This window comes from Chelonoidis abingdonii, chromosome 6, assembly GCF_003597395.2.
Source record: "Chelonoidis abingdonii isolate Lonesome George chromosome 6, CheloAbing_2.0, whole genome shotgun sequence".
NCBI lineage: Eukaryota > Metazoa > Chordata > Testudines > Testudinidae > Chelonoidis > Chelonoidis abingdonii.
This window is the reverse complement of record NC_133774.1, coordinates 19,533,961-19,551,629: the sequence shown is the minus strand read 5'-3', so window position 1 is coordinate 19,551,629 and position 17,669 is coordinate 19,533,961. Positions and strand designations below refer to the sequence as shown.

Here is a 17,669-nt window from a genome sequence, read left to right as displayed (position 1 = left end):
GCACTCAGAGCACAAACCAAAATAAGTCTGCATCTGGACAGAGAAAAGTGAAAGAATCTGAGTGTTCATATCCAAAAGCCATCTTGTATGCTGTACAGACACCACACAGTTGAACTAGCTTTTTCCAAACAACATTTAGTACTGAAAGCCCCCCGGTAGCCCCAGTTTAAAAGCAAGAGGGGCACATAACACATGAATAGATTAAAGTCTGCCAGACCCCTGCCTTCAGCTGGAACATCCCAAAATGTCATCCTATGACATCACAGCTAGCACAGACGATCCAAAAAATAATAGAGCAAAATTGAAGTGATTAGTAAAAATGTTTTTAACAGTATAAGCAAGTGGTTCAGTTGAATATATCAAAGTGATAAAAGCACTATCATTTAGATGTAACACTACTGGGAACGGTGTATTAAAGACCCCTGCCAACTACAGGTGTGGTAACACTGGACAAGCTGCAAGAGCTTTTCAGGTCCTCCTATCTATGCAATTAAGATCAAGCCAATTCATCCTGGCTCGGTTATCACAATTCCATGGATTGAAATTTACTGAAGGGTCATAAATATAGACTAGCACTAAATGTTGAAATTGGGATTTTCAAAGACGCCTAAAGGAATTAAATCCTATGGAAAATAAGCACCTAACTTCCTTTAGGCGTCTTTGAAAATCACAGCCTCACCCAAGCTGGTCACCTCACACGAGAGGCGGGGTTCTTGCCAAGTCCCGACCCCCACCGCCCCCAGAGACCTTCCACCCCACTGCCCGCTCCGCACCTCCTTCCCCGCTCCGGCCGAGGAGGCTACAATGCTGAGCCCCAGTGAGAAGCTTACGCGCCCTAAGGCGCGAACCGGGACAGGTAGTAGCAACATCGACTCTCCTCAGCACCCGAGACCCGCCGTTGCCGCCTACCAGTTTAAAGCATAACGACACTTAATTCAAAATGGCGCTTGGCTAGTCACTGCGCAGGAGCATCAGGTCGCGCTCCTTTCTGGGAGTTGTAGTTTATCTCCTCCGTTTGCGCAAGCTGGGGACTACAACTCCCAGAATGCCCAGCGGGCGGGTGCCACAAATCGCAGACGCAGTCGCATGGTGGTGTGTTTCAGGCAGTAGAGCAGGATTCTGCGTGCCAGAAGAAGTATCCACTCTTCGCTTAAATCCCTCCTGAAAACTTATGTCTATAATGATTTCTACAATAGAGGACCCAATGATATATTATTTGTCTATCCAGCCATCAAGCGGAGGCAGTAAAATGTGTCTACATGCCTAAATCACCCCACTGGCTCTAGTGAACTAGGATGACCAGATAGCAAGCGTGAAAAATTGGGATGGGCATGGTGGAAGGAGGGGTAATAGGCCTCTATGTAAGAAAAAGCCCCAAATATCAGGACTGTCCTTTTACAATCTGGACATCTGGTCACCCTAGTACTGAAGTAACCCTCCTATTTCTTCATCCCACCTCCGTCCGAGCTGCTGCCTGCAGATTATCTTCCCCTCTCTCCAGGGCTTTATATGTCCCTCATCGCAGTAATACTGATTGCAATACCATCGGAGCACCCGAGGACACCTGCCAGGGGAGTGAAGGGTGTTGCAGAGGGAAAGCTTTGCTTTCCTACACCCCGCTTGCACTATTGTTAGGAGCAGACCTTGCCAGCCAGGCCTGGGCTGGGCGGGTAAGTGGTGGTGCAGCACGGCAGTGTCATGTCTGACACACCCAGCCGCGCTGCTGTGGGTGAGGCTGAGCTCCCTTGTCGCCTGCCTGCAGCGCTTTCAGTGTCGGCCCGAACTAGAGGGCACTGTATGTCCGTGGTTTGTAGCCACCGCCACGGCCTGACCCCACAGAGCACACAGCGGCTCTAACCCACTGGGCGTGACTATGGAAAGCTGCCGCGTCGATTCATAGGGAAGCGCGCGCGAAGCCCAGCCCCCCTGTCGGCCATCGCAGGGGTGAACTGTGCGTGCGGGAAGGGCGGGAGGTCTGCAGCTCAGTGTGTCTCTCAGCTACGGCGGCGGTTGTATGGAGTTCCCGGAGGAGGAGGAGGAGGAACCGGATTGGCTTTGCCCGGAGCCTGGCGGTCGTGAGAGCCACGCGGCGCCCGGGAGAGTCTCCTCCGCCACTCTCGGAGCACAATGTAAATAACGGGCCCCGCGGGCCGCCTCACACCGAGAACGGGGTTGGGGGGGCTGGAGCTGTTGCACCGGCGGGAGAATCTGGAGCCCGCCGGGCGGCAACGTCACAGACGTCGAGTGCTGGGGTCCCTATACGCATGTTTGTCCCGCCTGGAACTGAGTGGCTCCCCCAGGGATCCGTTCCGCCCCCGTAGCAGTGTTCCCCCAGCTTCCCCCCTTCCCTATTTCTCCTTCAGTGTCCCCATTGCCCCTCTCTCCGCACAGCGCCCCCCATCAAGTTTGGCGTTAGTTCAAATGTGGAGCGTGTCAGAATTCGACTTTTTTCAGATAAATTGGATGGATAATAACAATGCTTATTTTTAAGCATTTTCCCAGATTTTAGCCATTTTTACATTGGGGGGGGAGCTATAACAATGTGGGCTGTGACAGACAATAATGAGAATAGACTGAGTGAGATTTAAAAAGTTAAAGCATTGTAACAGTTAAAACACAAATTGTTAACATCACCTGTCAAAATATATAAAGGAAATATTCTCAAATCACACGCTAGTAAGTTCTCAAACATAAATTTTGTTACTTTGCCTGTCTGTACATTTCAGTTACTATCAATGGAAATATTTTTGTTGGTTTGTGTGTGTATGGGGAAATGAGTATTTACCTACACAAATATAATGCTTCCAAACCTATTTAAATATTAACAGTGTAGCTGAACTCCGGCATCATATTTGCTTGTAAAACACCACATCTGCATGAAGTGCGGTATAAATAATAATATCTAGAAAATAGTGCTGCTCCCAGTGGTCAGTCCTGTTTCACATTAGCAACATGCAAAAAAACAATTCACTGGAATTAGAAACCTTTGATTGAAATAGTTAAATGTTGCACATTTTCATATACCTTAAAGTGTATTCCCTTTCATCTAAAGAAAACAAAACAGAAGTTTCCAGAAGGGGGAAATATATTTTTTGAGTATTAAAATGTAGCTTAGTACACTTTTTCTTAAACTTTCCTAAGAAAATTTTCATCCTTGGGTCAAGAACCAGCAGAACAGATTTAAACTTTAAGAAATATATTTTTTTTAATTATATAGTATGGGCCTTACTATATAATTTAAAAATATATTTCTATAAAGTTTGCTCTTTGCATTTGACAGCATTTTTGCTCTCTGGTTGATGATTAGTTGCATCACTCATGGGCTGCTAGTAGGTGGAGTTCATGTGCTTATTCTTCCATAGACAGGCTTATTTATTTAAACCTGTAGCAGCAGAAAAGCTGAAACTGTAGAGATACTAGGCAGGTGTATTCTCAGAAAGAAGTATGTTTGGTGTTGTCACATTTTTGTGCCCACCCACTTGATGCTTCTAAATAGAGGAAAATTCTTATACATTTTCTAGCATTAATTAAAATAAACCAAGGCATACCATATAAAGGGTGCTGCATCAGAAATATAACTATAAAATTATTCAGTAAAAAAGAATTGAGGTGGCACTGGCCATGTAAAAGAGGTCTTCAGGATGTAGTCAGCAATATCTTTTACTGATACCAACCACTGTGCCAATTGACTTCTGACCTAATTAATGTACAATTTATAAACTCTCTACTTTGCCACCCCGTGCTTGGTTTCCAAGCACAGTTTTCATGTGTGAGATCGTTTGCTGCATTATTGACGAGGGTAAGAAGGATGTTATCTTTAAACTTGGTTGTATATTTTCGTTGCAGCAGGTCATATCAAGACTGTGCCATCAGGAAGTACAGCACACAGGGTAATTGTGCATACTGACCTGGACTGCTTTTATGCACAAGTAGAAATGATCCATAATCCTGAATTAAGAGACAAACCTTTAGGTAAATTTATATGTTGCTGTTTATTGCTGTTTGGTTTATGTTTATGTGGTTGGGAAAGACAAAGATACTTTTTTACTCATACTCTGGTCTTTCATAGGGCTGGTCTACACTACGGGGGAAAATGGATCTTAGATACGCAACTTCAGCTACGTGAATAACGTAGTTGAAGTCGAAGTATCTAAGATCGAATTACTCACCGTCCTCACGGCGTGGGATCGATGTCCGAGGCTCCCCGTGTCGATTCCGCAACTCCGTTTGGCTTGGTGGAATTCTGGAATCGATATAAGCGCATTCGGGGATCGATATATCGATCCCTGAGCAATCAATTGCTACCCGCCTATATGGTGGGTAGTGAAGACATAGCCATAGTTTACTCCACTTGGTTGTAAGAGTCATTTGAGCTTAAAGCTGTTGGTACTATTGTAGGTGAATTTACTAATCAATGGAGAAAAAGAATGAAGTAAATATATTTTTACTGATTTTTATACTAATGCAGATGTGCCCATGTATATATCAGGTTGCATGATAAGGGCCAAAAGTAGTGAGAATACCTTTTAATAAGTGAAAAATTAATATAGCATTTAAGAAAAAATATTTTATTACCATTAAATGTTATAAGAACATGAGCAAGGGTCCTGCTTCCTTCAGTATTACACAATAAAATTAAGGTGTATTTCTTCTTAAAAACAGTATTACATTTTTACTCATAGACTCATAGGTCAGAAGGGACCAATATGATCATCTAGTCTGACCTCCCGCACAAGGCAGGCCACAAAACCCTACCCATACACATTTATAACAACCCCGAACCCATGACTGAGTTATTGAAATCGTCAAAATTGAGATTTGAAGACCTCAAGCTGCAGGGAATCCACCAGCAAGCGACCCATGCCCCACGCTGCAGAGGAAGGCGAAAAACCTCCAGGGCCTCTGCCAATCCGCCCTGGAGGAAAATTCCTTCCCGACCCCAAATATGGCGATCAGCTAAACCCTGAGCATGTGGGCAAGACTCACCAGCCAGCACCCAAGAAAGAATTCTCTGCAGTAACTCAGTTCCCATCCCATCCAACATCCCCTCACAGACCATTGAGCAGACTTATCTGCCGATAATCCAAGATCAATTGCCCAAATTAAACTATCCCATCATAACATCCCCTCCATATACTTATCAAGCTTACTCTTAAAGCCCGATAAGTCTTTTGCCCCCACTACTTCCCTCGGAAGACCGTTCCAGAACTTCACTCCCCTAATGGTTAGAAACCACTAACTGATTGAGGGATTTGCATTACAGGCTTTGATAGCAAACTGTAAACCAGTGGGATGGAAGTACTGTAATAAACAAGTGACTCCTTAAAATGTGTTATGATTTTTTACCTTTGTTTCCAGGTGTTCAGCAGAAATACTTGGTTGTTACCTGTAACTATGAAGCCAGGAGACTTGGAATTCAGAAACTTATGTCTGTCAGAGATGCTAAAGAAAAATGCCCAGAGCTAGTGCTAGTTAATGGAGAGGACCTGACACAATACAGAGAAATGTCATACAAGGTTACAGGTACAGGTTAACAGTTTTTTAATAGTGGAAAATAAGTACTGTATATAGACTTCTGATTTTATATGAGCTTTAGAAAAATGTCATAAGGCTTTTAGGGGATGCCATCTCTGATTCCATCAGATTTCACAAACTAAGCAGTTGGGCTCAGTCATTATCTAGATTACAGGTGCATGCTGGATTCTGCCAACTTGGTGTATTTAAATGTCCTCATGACATACTAGGACTCTGCAGAATATTTAATGTTGTTATTTTTCAAATGAAAGGTAAGTTTCAAGGCATCATGGCTGCAGAGAGAATCTTCCAAAAATGAACTGAGGGGAAACTGATGTCATGACATCTGCCTGAGACTGCAGATAGCCTGAGTCAGTGACTCAGAAGTATGAACTCCCCTGTCACTTCTTAATCTTCTTCAAGAGGTTGATAATGAAGTCCACAGGATTGGAAATTTGGAGTTGCTGCAGGGAAAGAATTACAGAAGTTAAAAACTTGAAAACTCACAAAGAGAAGAGAGAAAAGAGCAAAGAAAGGAAGTAAATCAAATGGCAAAATAGCAGTGGCCTAAAGGGAAGCAGATTTTGTCATTGAGTGCTGAAGAGCTAATAAGGTATTGAATAAATACATTTTAGTATTACCTTGTGGCTATGTTTTCCCTTTGAGTTCTGTGCAAATTTCTCACTTAGATCAGTGGGAAATCCACTGCTGATTGTAGAGAATATGAAGTCCCAAGTTCACATTATTAGAATCATGTCAATTTGTTGGATCAAAAGCAGGGCTTGGTTTGAACCGGTATATGCAATTCATCATGGGGTTGGTACCTTTCTGAAAGACAGGTTTCAGAGTAGCAGCCGTGTTAGTCTGTATCAGCAAAAAGAACAGGAGTACTTGTGGCACCTTAGAGACAAACACATTTATTTGAGCATAAGCTTTCGAGGGCTACAGCCCGCTTCATCAGATACATAGAATGGAACACACAGTAAGAAGGTATTTATACATACAGAGAACATGAAAAGATGGAAGTACCCATACCAACTGTAAGAGGCTAGTTAATTAAGAGAAGCTATTATCAGCAGGGGAGAAAAACTTTTGAAGTGATAATCAAGTTGGCCCATTTTAGACAGTGACACGAAGGTGTGAGGATACTTTAACATGGGGAAATAGATTCAATTAGTGTAATGACCGAGCCATTGCTGTTCAAACCTAAGTTAATGGTATCTAGTTTGCATATTAATTCAAGTTCAGCAACTTCTCCTTGGAGTCTGTTTTTGAAGCTTTTCTGGTGCAAAATTGCCACCTTCAAAAGTTTTTCTTACAGTTGGTATGGGTTTACCTGTCCCAGAGTCTAGTAATTATGCCCCCCTGCAATTTTAGATCCTGGATGGAGCTTGATAACCTTCCACACCAGCCAGCATACAGTCCCTGGCTCACTGAGTTACAGTTGAGACAAGGCGAGTGAGGTATTATATTTCTTACTCAGACCAGCTTCTGATATGAGAGAGACAAGCTTTCAAGTTTACACAGAGCTTTTCTTCAGATCACCTTGTCTCCCTAATTTCCTGGAACCAACACGGCCACAGCATAAGTGCATACAACAATGAGAGATACAGTTAACATTTATAAAGTGGTACAGTAGTCTAAAGATATGCCTGTGTTTGTCATACCTGTCCCAGTATGTACTTCGCTTTTTTCCATAGAGCTGTTTGAAGAATTCAGTCCACTGGTAGAAAGACTTGGATTTGATGAAAATTTTGTGGATATCACAGAGTTGGTAGAGAAGAGACTAGCACAGCTGCAAAGAGATGGCTGTTCCAAAGTGTCTTTGTCTGGTCATGTGTATAATAATCAAAGTGAGTGGTTATTCCCTATTTTGCTAAAATATTTTATTAAGTAGTAGTAGAATAGTACAAAAAGTATCTTGATAACTTAATTGATTAAACTTCCAAAACTGCATGAAAACACATTTCCTATTCAATACAGTATTGCCTGGAAACTTTTATTTCTCCTGTGGTTAGACTGCCAGGAACCGACTTGCAATATACCATAATTTCATATCTGAGAATCTGATTATTTTGAGTGGAATGTGTACCTTTGTATATTAATGTCAGTGGAAGTTGGGCATGCACATTGAGTTGGGAGAATAGATTTTTTTGTTTGTGGTCTTCAAAAAAGACAGTTAAATGTAGAATTAAATATCTAGTTTGATTGAGCATGAAGTAACAGCTTTCATGTTAGTTCATGAAGATTTAGTTCCTTGAGGTGTTTGGCTACTGTGTGTCAGCTAACTGAAATTTTCATCCAAAATATCCTTAATATATACTGAAAAACAGAGCAAAGTTTTGCTATACAGGATGCCTGTATGAAAGACTTATACTGAAGTCACCGAGGGCTGACTGTAGAACTTGGACTGATTCATATTCTCCACTAGGATCCTTCTAGTTCAGAAGTGCCCACAGTTGGCATAGCAAGATTTATATTCATTTCATGAATAAAGGAAAAGAGCAGTTGATTTTTACCAGACCAAATGTTAATATCAACTGTTGCTATAATTTTTAATACAGTTCTGAGAAAGAACTGCCTTAATAAGATCTCATTTCATTAACATTCACACTTTAGTAACAGAGATGGACATCTTCCAGTTATCTTAATTAAACAAATGTTGTATTACTAAATCTCTAATTCATTTACTTTTCCCTTTGGTTATATTGAGGCAAGAGTCTGTTACATGATGATATTTAAATATTCTTCTTTGATATCTCTTAAAGATTTATAGAGTGCATCTATCCTTAAAGTGCTTTCCAAACATTAAGTAATTCTCACCATAATTTTATGATGCTAGAGTATTACCCTTTTAATTTTAGAGAGGAGGTAACTGAGGTACAAAGAGGTTAAATTACTTGTCTGAGGTTAAATTTGTACTCCATGGCAGCACCAGACAGAGAACCCAGTAGTCCTTACATTCAGCCCCTTGATCTACCCAGTAGACCACACTCTTTCCCATCAAGTTTTTAATGGTTATAAGCATATGAATCTTCTTATTAGCGAATGGACCTGTAGTGATGTGAGTGGTCATTGTATGCTGAGAAGTGACCACCTCCTTTTTGTCTTCACAGCTGTCAATTTACATGATGATATGCATATAAGACTTGTCATTGGATCTCAGATTGCAGCAGAGATGAGGGAAGCCATGTACAATAGATTGGGTCTTACAGGCTGTGCAGGAGTGGCCTCTAACAAATTACTATCTAAACTAGTATCTGGCACCTTCAAACCAAATCAACAAACAGTTCTTCTACCTGAAAGCTGTCAGGACCTAGTAGGCAGCCTTGATCACATCAGTAAAGTTCCTGGTAAGATACTGGCGCCACAATCTTTTGTATAGACATTGTGAGAATTCATAATTTTAATATACACAACATACTTTTAAAACTGAAATAATTTTAAAATCTGTTTTTTTGTATTTATATTGTACTTCTGTTCTTCAGTCCATATCACTTTTTGGTTCTGCAGTAACACAAGTGCTGCAGCGTTTGGGTTGCAAATACCTAAAAAGAATATATAAATCTCACACTATTTTCATTGAAAGCCAAATGTGGATATTGATATCCATATTTCTATAATTTTTGAAAAAAAATTTGCACATCCGAAAATGTGGGTCTCAATTACTTGAAAATGTTGCTTCAAAGAACTTCCAGTTCTATAATTAAAATGATTAAATTTGATGTCTATAAGGTCTTGCCATATAAAACTAAATATAATTTATAGGGAAAAAGTATTTTTGTTTATTAACCAAATAATAAATTAGTTATTAGTATTTTATAAATACAACTTGCTAAGCATATCTTAATCTTTTAAATGACTTTCCTGTGTACTGTACTATTTTGTAAATACATTTTTACTCAAGTTATCACACACCTTTTCATCTAGGGATTGGCTATAAAACTACCAAGCGCCTAGAGTTGCTGGGTCTCAGCAGTGTGCGTGATCTCCAGACCTTTTCACCTGTAATACTAGCAAAGGAACTAGGAGTTTCAATGGCTCAGCACATTCAGAAGCTCAGTTATGGAGATGATGACTCCCCTGTGGCCGCCTCTGGACCTCCTCAGGTACAAATGACATGAAAATACAGTTTTTCAGAATGAGAAAGATTGTGTTCTTTGAGTACAATTTTGCTGAGCTTGCTGAAATCCAGTCATACTGAACAAAGAAATTGTCACACTGGATCAGACCAGTAGTCCATCTATTCTGGGATCCTGTCTCTGATAATGGTCAGTACTAGCTGCTTCAGAGTAAGGTACACAAAATCGTACAGTTATGGGATATCCTGCCACCCAGGAAAGTTTTTCCCAGCTCCCCATAGCTAGAGGTTGGCTCATGCCATAAAACATGGCAGTTCATATTCCTTCTAAAATTATTTTAATTTTATTTATATTTACTATTTATATAACTCATGATATTTTTATTACCTCTGTTAATGTATGATCCTTTTTTGAATCCTGCTGACCTCTAGGCTTAATGATATTTTGTGGCAATGAGTTCCATAGGTTAATATATGAATTATGTGGAAAAGCTATTCCATTTCATATCTTTTGAATTTGCTTTGTCACTTGGTATTACACAAAATTAAAAGGACTATTGCATTTCTTACAGTCCCTTAGTGATGAAGATTCTTTTAAAAAATGTTCATCAGAAGTGGAAGTTAAAAAGAAAATTGAAGAACTACTCGCTAACCTTTTAGACAGGTGACTGTCTTCATTTGTTCTTATTGCTGACTCAGTTTGTGACCTGAAAGAACACTGGGCATATGTAAGGTTTGTCTCATATTTTGCAGAGCATACTTTGGTCTCTCGTATCTTCAGAATGCTGCCCCTGAACCCCAGTTGTCTCTCTAACTACTTCCTCATTACCTTCTGCCCTTTATCTCTGAACTTGTGAAATGTGCCCTCTACAACTGTTGCCTCAAATTCTGCTCCTGCAACTGTATCCTGCTCCTTTCCCCCAGTCTGGCTTTCACCCTCTCCACTCCACTGCAACTGTTCTCACCAATGTCTGTAAGCTCTTCCATCCTTACCTCCTCAACCTTTCTCTTGCTTTTGACACAGCTGATCATGCTTTCTAACGGCCATGTCTTCCTTTTAGCTTTCATGATTCTGCCGGCTCCTCATTCTCCTACATCTCTGATCATCCTGTATTGTATCTTTTTGTGTGTCCCCTCCAGTCTCTCTTCTGTTCTCCTGGTGATTTCATAGGCCTCTTCTTTTTCTCTCTCTACCCTGTCCCTGGGTGATCTTATCCACTTGCATGGTTTCAATTACTATTATGGTTCAGTCTCACATCTTCTTCTCCACTTCTGACTGCTTCCCTTGGTTTGACCTTGCATCTCAGCCAGTTTCTCTGACATCTCTTTAAAGTTGTACCATCAACTTAAGCTTAATGTGGCCCAAACTGAACTCGTTATCTTGCCTTCTACTGTTCTGCACAACCACAGACATCACCATCCTCATTCCTGTTACTTAGGCTTATAACTTGGGGTCATCTTCAACTCTTCCCTTTCCATTACCACTCACATTCAGGCAGTATCCAAATTCTGCTTCTCCCACATCATCAAGATACTTCCATTTCTTTTTCGTACAGACAAGAAGAATTAATTCATTCCCCTTATCTCTTGTCTTGATTACTGTAGCTACAAGTATGTCCACACTTCAGTGTAAGCTCAGGGTTCGAATTCAGGCTCAGGTCTAACTCCCCTTCCATCTAGACACAAATTGTGCTAACCCAGGGCTCCAGGACACCACAGAGGTGGAGGGTTTTAGCCTTCCAATCTGCCAGGGTAAAATTGTTCTCTTCAACATATTTTCTAGTACAGTCATTCTCAACCTTTTACATACCAGGACTGCCTTTTAATACTGAGACCTTACTACCACTTAGCAATATGGGATGGACACAATGGTTGCATCTCTAGGTTGAGAACTATATTCTAGTACTTCCAGTAATCCATGTCTAAAAATATCAAGCATGGAACTTCCACCACTTTCTTTACTAATGCAGAGATTTTTTCCTTAAGTGAATAAAACAGTTAAGGTTTTTTTCTATAAGTCTTCAACTGTGTGTAATACTAAACAAAAACTATTTATTGAAACCGTTTGTAAAAAATGTGAAGAAATAAGTAGACATTGCCAATAAATAGAGTTGAGTTAGGAAGCACTAGAATGGTATCAACTGGGGAAAATGAGGCAGGAAAGAAATTAAAGATAAAGCTTTAAAGCTTCTTATGTTCTATACTATTACTATTATTTTGTTTCACTTTCCTGATGGATTAAAAGAGATATACATTACTTACTTGATCCAATTGCTTTGAAAGTATTTGTAAAGCAGCAGTAATGTTAATTGTGCTGCACACTTTAATTTTCTTCAGAATATCCAAAGATGGAAGAAAGCCACATACAATAAGATTAACCATCCGTAAATTTTCATCAACTAATAAATGGTTTAGTCGGGAGAGTCGTCAGTGTCCTATTCCCTCTCATGTCATTCAGAAATTTGGGACAGGTAAGAGCTTTTCTGAGGTTTTGTTTTCAGAAAGTATTTGGTCAGTTGTTACTTTGGTGCACAATATGTTGTTTGAAATTTTAACTAGGGTCTCTCTGACTGCAGAAATGCCCAAGTATTTGGCACATTCATAGGAACAGTGAAATGATACGTCCTTCTGGGAAGGAAGGTTTATCAATCTATTAATTTCAGTATCAGTAAAGTTTCAGGTATTAAGCATTACCTTTGTTTTGCTTTAAGTTACTTTAAATCTAGGTTTCTGAACAATGATGTTTTTTAATTTGAAGTATTACATTGATTTTATGTGATAGATGTACCTCAGTGAAACAATGTTAAAAACACAGGACTTCCTGGCAGGAATAACTTTGTTTAATAAGTAACAAAGTTGTTAACTCAGCCTTAGGGTGACCAGACAGCAAATGTGAAAAATCGGGATGGGGGTGGGGAGTAATAGGAGCCTAGATAAGAAAAAAAAAAAATTGAGACATCTGGTCACCCTACTCAGCCTTGCAAGATTGTTGTCGGAGTTTACTAACCCAGGCACAAAATATACTTGCCTGCCTTTTTACCCTGATGTTGAAAAATTAATTAAATGTAACTCATCGCAGTCCAAAAAGAAAAGAGAAAGAAATTGCTTGCAAGGGATGAGTGAGTGAAAGGAATTTTGTATGGCTGTTAGCTATAAGATTTCAGGATCTTTCTGAATCACTCTTTATCCAACAGTTAGTGACATGTATACAGTCTTCCTCCTCTGACGCCAGGGCTTGTCCATCCTAAATAGAGATCAGTCTTTCATTTGCCACTTCGTATGGAGTTTATCTTTTCCCCATATTTGACCAATCACTTCACTACTATTCAGGATCATTATGTTTTCTCTCAGTAAGTATAGAGTTTAATAAAATACTATAATCATAGACAGGAATAGACTGAATCCAGTCTAGACTGGAAGAGAGCAAAAGTTATTACCATCTGATATGTCCACACTCTTCTGCATAAGGTAAATAAGTGGTCTCAGTCTAGATCTTTGTTGTCAGATAGCCATATCACACAAATTGTCGTCATTAATTGGATCCGTTTGAAGACAATTTAATAGAAATGGAGAGTGAGCTACTCTCAGTTGTATAGAAAGGCCTTTTCCATTTGCAGGATGTTAGTTTAATTGTGTTTGTTTAAATTGACCCCTTTTCCAATTATCACATCACTTCTCAACAGAGATGGCAGGGCAGAACAGGAGGGCTTGTACCGTTAATGACAGGTTTCAGTGTAGCAGACGTGTTAGTCTGTATCCACAAAAAGAACAGAAGTACTTGTGGCACCTTAGAGACTAACACATTTATTTCAGCATAAGCTTTCGTGGGCTACAGCTCACTTCTTCGGATGCAAGTACCATTAATGTCTAAGTTACAGAGATTCTGTGGGCATCTGTCTAGTGTTGTCAGTCTGGCACTTCTTGCAATCATAAAATTCATTTCAGAAAAGCTTTTTTAAGCGTAAAACACTGTAAAGTTAACAGCCTCTTTATTTTCAAATGATCAAATAAATGCTGCCTTACTTGGCATAGCTGTAGTTAAAATCCCTCACATTTCCTAAGAATTGAGATTTTTCAGTGCATTGAACAATTAGGGTAAATGCCAACTTATTTTGCATTAGTGCAAAGTGTTGAAAGTCCAGACTATCTCATGCACAAACCTTAATTCCTTTCAGCCCCTTATAGAAAGGTTTACATTAATTCTGCTGTTTGTTTACATTTCATGTTCAGGAAACTCTGATGTTGTGGCCCCACTGGTTGGTATCCTTATGAAATTGTTTAGAAAGATGATAAAAGTGGAGATGCCATTTCATCTTACCCTTCTGAGTGTCTGCTTCTCAAATCTTAAAGCTCTGCCTAGCCTCACCAAAGGATCCATAGGATTTTATTTAATGCGGTCGTCACCCCCTTCAAGTTCTGGCAAAGTAAGTTGAAGATGATTAAAAACTGTCAATCAAATCAAGTGTATTAAATTCAGACTGAGACTATATATATGCTCTAGTATCCTTAATAATTTTTAAATACTTTAAGAAGTTTTGTAGTCCCAAATAACATCTAGATAGTAAAAATGAAGAAGTCTGTGGGCTTTCCTGAGTACAAACTATTTACGAGATGTGTTTATGCTATCCTCCTTTCCTATCCTTTGTTTATGCTATCCTTTGTTTTCAGTTGCCATATCTTGAATGGCACAATACTAGGCAATCTAACTTTATTACTATGGGACAGACAGAGGAGCTTGTGGAGCCAGGGTTTTCAGAAGTGGATGCCTAAAATTAGGTTTCCCACAGACTTTAATGGGAGCTCTTCTGCCTGCTCAGCATGTCTGAAAAATCAGGCCACTTAATTAGATTCCTAAATATGAAGTTAAGAGCCTAAATTTTCAGCATCCAGTTTTTAAAACCTCAGTGCTTCTGCAATGTGTGATCTATAGGTCATGATGGAACTGAAGTGACCTAAATATTTCTTTCCATCATAAAATATCTTTAGCAGTTTAGCTTGAATTAAATCTTGTTAAAGTGCCCTTAATTTACCTTTTTTGCACTTAGCTATGTGTGTCTTCAAACACTGGATTGCTTTACTTTCCATATGCTCTTACTTCCTAGCCTGAACGGGGTGAGTTAAGGGTGGGATTTCATCTTCAAATCTCACTTATCATTTAAATCAACTATGATGTGTTACTTTAATATAGATTTTTTTTTAATGGAAATATAGGGAAGTTGACAAAAACCATGGGTGAAATTTTGGCCTCATTGAAGACACTAGTAAAACTCTCATTGATTTCATTGGGGCTAGCACTTCACCCCAGATGTCTATATTTTATAATTCTCAGTATTTATGAGCCACTGTACTGTTTTTATCATTTAAGATCTACTTTGTATTTAGAAACTTGAGGTTAAATGATCAAAATTCTTGTCCTTGGTTACATACAAGTAATCATGACAAGTCACACATTTATACATGCAAACAGATACTTGTGTCTATAACTATCAGTATTTGGTATGCAATTACTCCCTTAGGTGAGATGTGCAAAGTTCACATCTTTGTTCTTCGTTCTTTCCTTTTGTCACTGCACATTTGCCCATAGCTGACGACCTTTCCTTCCACAATCTGTCATACTACCTATATGCAGACATTCAGCTCTGTTATCTCCCTATCCCTGACTTCTCAGGTATCCATGCTCACATATCTTCTCTTTTCTCTGATAATTACTTGTACACACAGGCTCGTTCTTTTTTTTTCTGGGTGCAGCATAATTTGGTTTGAAAGTTTTTTCCCTTTTAAATTTTCTTTAGATGCTAACTTCAATGATACAGTCTGTAAATACGTATTTAGGCATATTGAAAGACGTTGATGTAGCTGGGCTGCTAGACGTTACGATGATATACCCAGTTTAATGTTGCTTTTGAAATTACTTGTTTTACAACCCCAGCAAAACTCTTTAAATAGCTGGTCCATTATCTATCTCTGAATACTATGCTGAATAGAAAAATCTTTGTTGCCAGATGATTAGTGGTAATTTTTTGTTTATGGAAGTAGGATTTTAAGGGATCACTATCAGTAAAATTGTATTTATGACATGGTATCCTTTTAATCATTTAATATTTTTCATATGCACTATGTAGCTAAATATATTTTATGCTGCAGAAAATGGATGATGTTCCACAAGTCCAGGTGAACTCCTGCAGTTTTATACCAGATGGAAGAATTAGAAATACAAGAACTAGAGAATCTTCACTAGAAACCAAAAGCTGCGCAGAAGAACCTGGAATTTCTGTTTGTCCAATTCATTTGCTTCCTGCTGGCATTGACCAGGAGGTCTTCAGTCAGCTTCCAGAAGACATTAAAGAGGAAATTATTTCTGACAAATCTGGGCAAAGGATCCATACAAAGAATATTTTGAGTCAGCCATTACCTTTTTCTAAAGGAGCACTACCATTTTTTGCACAAGAAGAAATGCACACTACTCCAGATTCCAGAAGAGCAGATCATTGTATCAGCAGTCTGGTATGCAGTGAACATTTTCAATCTACCAGTGAGCTGGAGACAGCCATGGTACACAGGCCTAATCCTAATTGTAGTCTCAGTCTACAGGATCCTCCTGAGTACCCTGAAAGTGCACTAATAGATAACTGTATGGAACAAGTACCTAAGGAATCACTGAATTTCAATAGCACTGATTCAATTGTATTGAACCTGCAAAGTCAACATTTTCTTCAGCCTCACAGTTCAGACAGACAAGAGGAGCCCATTGGAGCAGCCTCTCAGGATAAAGGTCTGAGAGACCAAGCGTCAGGAGAAGGAAGAATTGTATTTCCTCCTAATGTTGACCCAAATATTTTTTCTGAACTACCTGCTGAAATGCAAAAGGAACTACTGGCTGAATGGAAGAATCTAAAACCTGTTTCCAAAATGCATCAGAATAAACCTTCTGAAAAGCTAAAAACAAACAAAGGAAAAAAGAATGTGGTGTTGTGTTCATCACAGTCTAACAGTTTATTAAGATATTTTAAACCAAAATGATTATATACATAATACAGAGATGGCTGGTATAAAACATTTGTGATGATAAAATAAGGAGGTAATACAATCATATTCATGCATTAAAGAAATGCACTATTTTAAAGTGTAATGCGACAAAATAGCATACAAAAACGGACCATCTTAACAATAGTGTAAAACTATTGATAATTCCTTTTAAAAGTGATTAATACTATGTATTCTTGTGTTAAACTAGCAGATTAATGTTTTATTTAGTCCAAAGAGAGCAGCAAGAGAGACTTACTTCCCCTTAAATGCACATTAGATGTGATGAATCCTCCAGTTGTTACTACCCAAACTAAAACATTGCAATCCAGTTTGAAACACTTATACTTGTTCTTGTATCAACCAAAATGGCATCCATTAGGGCATGGGTGTTCTTGCTGTTAAAACATTTTTTTAAAAATGGAAATACAGAAAATACTGATTTGAATGGTGGGGCTTGTGAAACTAATGGAATATTGCTTTCTTAGTAGTTACAGTCCCTAACTGCTAGAGTAAAACACATGAGTAATGTGAGCAGAGCATCATGTACAGGCCGTTCTAATTCACAAATAGGCTTTTACTATTTGTAGTTGGAATAGCCACCAAGACAGTTGTCAGCATTTCCAGCCATTGATTAGGCTAGGCTCCAGTTTGGCAAGATACTTAAGAACGTGCTTAACTACTTTGCTGATTTACCTCAATATGGATATAGGAATAAGATGCTCCCTGGTTACGCAAACCAGACTTAAGAAAAAAATTCCATAAGCTCTCTTTTTTTTTTTTTGCGTAATTATCAGAAGTATAATTTAAAAAAAAACTTGGCCAGTGAAGACTGATTACAAAATTGATGTTTAAATGTTAGCTAATTATTCTTGCAAAGTAACTTGTAATAAACACATTTACAGTTCTTAATACCTTGCCTGTTTTAGTCAAGATAAAATAACTTTGAGATGTACTAGTCTAATGAGATACTTTATTATTAAAATGCCAATGCTTTTAATTCTAGGGCAAAATCAAATTATGCTTAAATCCTAAATACTGACTAGTTCCT

At 38.9% G+C, this 17,669-nt stretch overlaps 2 protein-coding genes across 9 annotated transcripts in view; one reads left to right on the top strand and one right to left on the bottom strand.

The window, feature by feature from the left end:
* The window catches only part of C6H18orf54 (chromosome 6 C18orf54 homolog), a 34,561-nt gene extending 33,624 nt beyond the window's left edge, over positions 1-937 (bottom strand). For all 4 annotated transcript variants that reach the window (XM_032767717.2, XM_032767723.2, XM_075066877.1 and 1 more), the window contains exon 1: positions 774-937. The gene's annotated coding sequence lies outside the window, so the exon portion shown is untranslated. The remainder of the gene's footprint in view (positions 1-773) is intronic.
* Positions 938-1,815: 878 nt separating this feature from the next.
* On the top strand, positions 1,816-17,530 carry LOC116817541 (DNA polymerase iota). Of its 5 annotated transcripts, none has more exons than XM_032767749.2 (10): positions 1,818-2,129; positions 3,850-3,972; positions 5,359-5,523; positions 7,215-7,367; positions 8,631-8,867; positions 9,445-9,623; positions 10,168-10,259; positions 11,933-12,066; positions 13,826-14,019; positions 15,740-17,530. In XM_032767749.2, exons 1-10 carry the CDS (start codon positions 2,015-2,017, stop codon positions 16,613-16,615), a joined length of 2,268 nt encoding a protein of 755 aa, XP_032623640.1. In that variant the 5' UTR covers positions 1,818-2,014; the 3' UTR covers positions 16,616-17,530. The 5 variants fall into 5 exon arrangements, with proteins under 5 accessions (XP_032623648.1, XP_032623640.1, XP_032623657.1 ...); XM_032767740.2 differs by having other exon boundaries at positions 1,819-2,129; positions 3,847-3,972; XM_032767757.2 differs by lacking the exon at positions 7,215-7,367 and having other exon boundaries at positions 1,816-2,129; positions 3,847-3,972.
* Positions 17,531-17,669: the final 139 nt, after the last annotated feature.